This window comes from Pangasianodon hypophthalmus, chromosome 8, assembly GCF_027358585.1.
Source record: "Pangasianodon hypophthalmus isolate fPanHyp1 chromosome 8, fPanHyp1.pri, whole genome shotgun sequence".
Lineage (NCBI taxonomy): Eukaryota > Metazoa > Chordata > Actinopteri > Siluriformes > Pangasiidae > Pangasianodon > Pangasianodon hypophthalmus.
The window spans coordinates 15636327-15643106 of record NC_069717.1 but is presented as its reverse complement, the minus strand read 5'-3'; the positions used below and the strand labels follow the sequence as shown (position 1 = coordinate 15643106).

The following is a 6780-nucleotide window of genomic DNA, read 5'->3' as shown; positions in this document are numbered from 1 at the left end:
TAAATAGTAAGCATGAAGAGGCCGTATTTTAATTTATATTATGAAATATAATATTTAAAATCTGGGTACTTTAATATTTGTGGCAGTGCCCTTTTCTTATTGTTCACATGGCACAGATTCTCTCCTTAAAACATACAAACCTTACATAAATATTTTTTGGACTTTTCTGTCTAACATTTGAAGGTGCAAAGTATTATTTCTTGTGACACTAAGGTTAATTAAACAAAAGAGCAGACATTTGTTGGTTGCATAAGTAGTCATAGTGGTTTGTGCCAAAGCCAAAAAGTCCAATTTTGTTCTCATTAGATCAGAGAACCTTTTATCCACATTTACTGATTTCATGTGGCTTACTATTGGCTTTCAAAAATGTCTTTCTTCTCGCTACTTTTTCGTAAAGCCCAGCTTTGCGCAGTGTCCAGACGATGGCTGTCCTGTGTACAGCTTCTACTGTTTGAGCTGTGGAACTCTCCAGCCTCTTACTTTCTTCTCTAATACCCTCCTAACCTGGTCAAGGTTGTGCCATATTGTTTCTGATTTTAATAATGGATTTAATGGTCCTCGGCAGGATGTTCAAAGTTTGGGATTTTTTTTGGATAAACATTTATTTATACTTTCCCAGAATTTTGTGCTGGACTTGTTTGGATAGCTCCTTGGTTTTCATGATGCTGATTTGGTATGTTCTCTAACAAACTCAGCTCCATTCAACTAATCATGTGACTTCTGTTGGAAACTGCTTACACCAGAACTAATTTAGAGGTTTCACAACTTGTACATTTTTTCTTTGAAAATAATTTTTCCAAACTACGTATGTTCTTCCCCCACTTCAGTATTATGGAATAATTTGTGTAGATTCATGACATAATCCTAGGGAACTCCATTTTAGTTCCATGTTGTAACACTATAAACTGGAAAAATGTTCCAGGGTGGTGAATAGTTTCTATTATTTAAGAAAAATGCTACTTACTCCCTAAGAAAGAAAATGCTAGAAAACATGTTCTTCAATATTGCCATGTGCAGAATGTAAAAAGCAACAGACAGGTTATTGTCAGTCATTTATGGTGTTTATTGAAAACCAGCAGTACTAACCAGGATAATCCAAGAAACTGCCTGCTTTGTACATTTACAATGTCCTTTTTCAAACATCAAACTTTTCCATGTTACAGACTGAACAACTTGATTTACATTCTGGTGTCACGCACACACAAAATTTTTTTTCTTACAAAAGATGCTTCTGAGAATTTAACTTAGAACTTGTGCATGTTTCCAAATGACTTTGTGGAATATATTATTCATTTATATACACATATAAGAACACAATACAAAAATTAGGTGTACATTATATAATCTGTTTTCGTTTTAGATGTTCAAGAGTAAAGGTATTTTCCAGTTTTGTATATTTTCACCGGATTAGGCTTTGGAGTTCATGTAATTCAACCAAACTTCACCGTACTGACCGTCCAATTTTATCAGTGTTTGGAGGTGTTACAATGGAAAAAAAATGATGGCAAAGGTTTTGGAGAGGGAAAAAAAACAACCTAATGTAGTGTTAAACTGCAAATATGCCATCATCAGCACAGGAAAAAAAAAAACTCTTCTCGTTGCCAAAACAAGTGCTGTCTGTTGATTTTAAGTGGAAAATCTTTCTCCAGTCACACTTTGAAAGCTGACATAACCATTAACGATGATCCCACTGCCAAACTGCTTTATGTAGAAGTAACACTAAATAATGTGAATTTCCTTTAATATGACATGTGACCATAAAACACTGGCTGCTATAAGCTAATATATTCTTGCATGTTGGAAAGTATATGGAGCTTTCTATAGTTTCACCAAGCTTGTGTTAGTTATTGTTACTGCGCTGTCTAAACCTCAGGCGTAGTATAACATACATATGACAAAACTGTGGACTGAATATGTGTAAGAAATTGCTCTACTGTGTTAACTCAGGTGCAGCTTATCAGAGAGTGCAGCCTCTCCTCTCACAAAGCCCATGCTGGTTTCTTTTGACTGATCTGCTTATTCCCACACCAAATGACAAGTGCAGCATCTTAATGCACTCCAAATCACAACCACACACACACACCTAAGTCCATCTATGTACATGATATAAACATGCTCAATACAACACGCAACTGAAAGAGAAAAACTCGTTACCTCAAAAAGTGCATGACAAAATCCAAACAAAACACGAAAATGAAAGTCTCTCTCTTTGATAAGCTGAAAAAAGTAAAACATTCTTCATATAAACAAATCTACCATAGTAGCAGCCTAAGGTTAAAACTGTAAGCAAAAATAAGGTGCTTTTTAGCTTATGTCGGCCCCCACAGGCCATAAATCCTAGGGTTGCAAATGTGGCAAACTCGCTTTGCCATGTCAATTATTGACCAAATACCTAAATTTAGATAAAAAAAATTTAGACATTTTGCTTGTCATGTTTGGACGCAAGCTAGAATTTACGCAGCAATATGCAACCCCAGGGTTTAGTTTATGGAGACAGGTTGTTGGCTAGCTCAATAAGAGCCAGTGCTCCATGGAGCCGCTCTCTCTGCTCCTGGAGGCGTCGCCGAGCGGCTACTCCTCCTGCATTGTTCTTTCCCTCATCCTGCTCTTCCTCTTCACCTTCATCAGAGGGCAGGAAGTCCATGGGGTCCTGCTGCTCCTGATCCTCCACTGTCGCCTTGTTCAGGGTTTTTCCTTTACTCGGCACCGGGGTTCGCTGCTCACGCGTCTGCCAGTACCTGTGAACAAAACTTCCACTCAATACAGTATTTTGTCTTCCACGCAATGTTTTATTTTTCAAATGCTGTTTCATTTTATTTTCTATTTTATTTAAATTTGTTATTTATTTGTTAAATTTACTTTTGTATTCATCATTTTGTGTTTCCTACTTTAACTAGTACAAACGTAACTAGTACACCTACCATATAAGTCTACAATAACTGACTGCAGTTCAATTTTGCTATGCATAGGACCATGTACTATTTGTCAGCTGGATTATTTTCACCACTGAAGTGGCACTGACTTGATAGAGTGTATGAATTGGGCACAGTAGAGATGCTGTCTATGGCAGTCCTTTTCCACTGATGGATAGTAAACTGTGATTTACAACAAATGAGCTTCAGTCAGTAAATGTAAACCTACAAAGTTGTCAATGAGCGTAACTCTTAAACTGTAATTTTATGGCATACAATCAAACCTAACACAATTTTTTAAATCTTACTTTGTTAACCATTCAGCCACAGCCTTGTTGTCAGCCCCTTGTGATTTTCCAGGCTCACCACTGGGCTCCTCTCTCTTCAGCCTGGCATATGGGTGCTTAGGGCAGTGTCGGTTAGCATGAGTGAAACGGCTACCACAGCCTAAGGAAAGCAGAAAGAAAAAAATATTTCTAAATAATACAAATGTCTACATGCATTCTAAACAAATGGAAACAAGCCATACATTTAAATGTCAATAATACAGCAATGGCTATTACCTATACCCTGTAGTAAGAACTATAAGTAAGTAATCAGTAATAACTAAGTAATGAATGCTAGTCTCCACATTTGTTGTTCTAAGTTAAATTCTTTTCAGTCATATTTTATTTTCTTGTTTCTCATCACCTTTCTCTGAGCAAACAAAAGGCTTTTCCCCGGTGTGGAGTCGCTGGTGGGTTTTCAGCTGGCCGCTCTGGACGAAGGCCTTCCCACAGTCTGGATAATCACACAGGTACGGCCTCTCTCCTGACACAAGGATGAGAATGGAGGTTTCATTTTCTGCTCTGTTTGCAGATGTTAATGCAGCTCAGTAGAGTGCAACTTACCTGTGTGTGTGCGTTTGTGTGCCTGCAGTGATTTCTCTCGGGGGAAAACACGGTTGCAGACGTTGCAGCGGATGCGGCTAGTGGAGTTCTCGCCCTCACTGATGAGCTCACGCACGGTCTCGGCACGTGGGCGGCCACGACGGATCCCATCCTAAAACAAGATGAGACATAAGTGTCTAGTGAACAGAAAAGACACAGGTTACTCTATTATATAGTAATTCTAACCAATAACCTAAACTAAATAATCTGTAATTGCAAAATAGCTGTAATTACAAATGGCACACCCATAAGTAGCAGTCAAAATGGAATAGGACTAACTTATAAATAAAAAAGAACTAAAGCATATGTAGAATGTGATGTATGGAACATGAAATGTCCACCTGTTGCACATTAGCCACACAACAGTGGACTTATTCAGACAAACATAACATATTATATTTTGTCATAAAACAAGAGAAAATAACATTTAGAGCATGTTTAACAGAATCTGTTGCTGTGCACTAGCATGTCTGTAATGACCGGGGATTTTTGGCGCGCAGAAGTGACGTCACCACGGAGGCCAGCTGCCTCAGCCGGAAGCGGAGTTTAAAATCCATCACGTTCCCCACTAAACGCGGGCGTTTTACAACTCTTCTGCTTTTTTTTTTTTTTTTTCATCCCAACATACCACATTCTTCACGTTGCCGAACCAAATGTAACCCAGTTTGCTTCATACAGCTGCTACACTGAGCCACTTGCAGCTACAGATACAGTGTTTCCCCACAACTCGCTTATTCCTTTGTCTTTACACTGTAACTAACACACTACAGCCCGAGCCCCATAATGCCGGAGCTTCTGCTCCATGTTTAGGATCCACGTGGAAGAAGTTACTAAAACTAAAACAGAATACTTGCTTTTGTTATTACTATTACTGACAGAAGCATGTGATGTTACCTTCAGGTGGTCTGTGCAGGACGCGATGTCGGGCTCGGAGGCAGCGCTGTTTCTCGGGGGAGAAGCGGCTCCGTTGCCTGATCCGGGACTCAGCGTTACATTGTGCGCATTTTCTCCCCATCGCCACGGATAAACCATAAAATCACTAAAACCGGGACTAGTAGGCATCACCGAGTCCATAGCCTTCGGCTTGATTGGAGTTGTCTTGATCACAGAAACCAGCACTCTTTTAGGAGAATCGTTGCAAAAAATGACTTGAGGGTGCTTGGCGTCTGTCATCGTGGAGAAAATATATCAAAATTTCAAAACGCCCTTTATAAAATATTGGATGAAATCCTTGCGGATATCAAAGTAAGTGTCATATAAAAGTATAAAAGTATCCAGTGCCAGGAAAACCCCACAGTCCTATATGCAGTCGAGTCAATTTATCTGAAGTATCGAGTCAACTATACGGGTCGTTTCTGCAATAAGATATTCATTTCCATAAAAGACGCGTAACAGATTAATAATTTCTCTACGCCTGCGTCGGTAAAACTAGGTACTTTCCGCTAAACTCACGGTGGTACTTGTTCCAGTTAGCCGACCCTATTACACTTTTTCCCGCGTCAGAAATCGCGCCTGAGCGGACCAAGCCAATCAGATGTGAGAATATAAAAGACCGCTCCCTGAAAACAAGAGAAAGCACCAATGAGACCGGCGGAAAACCGTCAACGACGTGCGCCGCAGCCAATGACACAACTCCGCTCTTTCTCTTTGCGAGGATTTGGCGAGAGACTTTCAGCCAATCAATTTCAAACACTTCAGAGCCCGCTTCTTATGACGGACAAGAGCGTGAGCCAATCACGGCGCGACTTGAATCGGAAGCGCGCTGCAGTTTAACGGCTCCCGCGCGCGCTGTTTACACTTCTGCTTTTTGAGGTGATTTAAAGGGAAAGCGAGGCGATGCTCGGAGGCGGGAAGGTTACGTAATCAAAAAACCGCCAAAAAGTTAAATGTAACGCAGATGGACTTTGCCTGCTGAGCTACATGACCGTCAGAGTTCCTTTTATCCTGGACAGTTTATAACACATCAGCGGCAGCACCATGTTAATCAGGAAAGGCCTTGTGTAACTGTTTGTGATAGTGATTTTATCACAGAGAAATCAGCGATTATGGAAAAACAGAGGCAACATTAACTACATAAATTATACTTATAAACCCTTTTGTTAAGATATGTATTTTGACTGGCTTACAGTGTGCACAAAAGCCACTGTTAGTATAGTATAGTATAGTATAGTTATCATGCTATGAATGTTTCATATGACCAGGCTACTGTGTAATGCACCATTAAACAGTTTTTTTTTTTCAGTCTTGTTAAGAGATTCACACTCAGTCTTCAATTGTTTATCAAAACTTATTTTGCCTGGTATATCTATTCTCTGAATTAGGGTGAATTTAGGCACATTGGGACAGGTAAACTTCTCGGCATTTATTTTCTGGCCTGATAGGTTAAAGTTTTGTAAGATTTGTTGTTACTCTGATGTTTCTAAGCCCTTGCAGTACAAGTGCTTGATAGAAATAACATGACTTAATTCATGTGATATCATATAAGTGGGTGCTATCAACATTAATTCAGATTTAGGAAAAATTACATTCTTTGTCTAGTTTATTTATTAAGGTTATAAAATTGTCATGACTAATGTATTTCAAATACTTACAATGCATATATACATATAATATACTACTGTAACTAAATAAGAATAAAACCAGTTCAAATCATGTACAGATATATACAGTCCCCTCCGAAAGTACTGGAACAGCAAGGCCAATTCTTTTGTTTTTGCTATACACTAAAGACATTTGGGTTTGAGATTAAAAGATGAACATGAGACGATAGATCAGAATTTCAACTTTCATTTCCTGATATATACATCTAGATGTGTTAAACAGCTTAAGAACATGACACTTTTGATGGCAGACCACCCAATCATTAGGCGAGCAAAAGTATTGGAACAGATAGTCTTAAAGTAAATAACACTTAATATTTGGCTGCATATCACTTGCTT

The 6780-nt window shown here is 38.9% G+C and overlaps 1 protein-coding gene across 1 annotated transcript; it reads right to left on the bottom strand.

Moving 5' to 3' along the window:
• Window positions 1-1039: 1039 nt before the first annotated feature.
• znf367 (zinc finger protein 367) lies at window positions 1040-5470 on the bottom strand. The gene is made up of 5 exons (XM_026926150.3): window positions 4736-5470; window positions 3803-3953; window positions 3603-3722; window positions 3221-3359; window positions 1040-2738 (listed from the first exon to the last, which is right to left on the bottom strand). Exons 1-5 carry the CDS (start codon window positions 5012-5014, stop codon window positions 2486-2488), a joined length of 942 nt encoding a protein of 313 aa, XP_026781951.1. The 5' UTR covers window positions 5015-5470; the 3' UTR covers window positions 1040-2485.
• Window positions 5471-6780: the final 1310 nt, after the last annotated feature.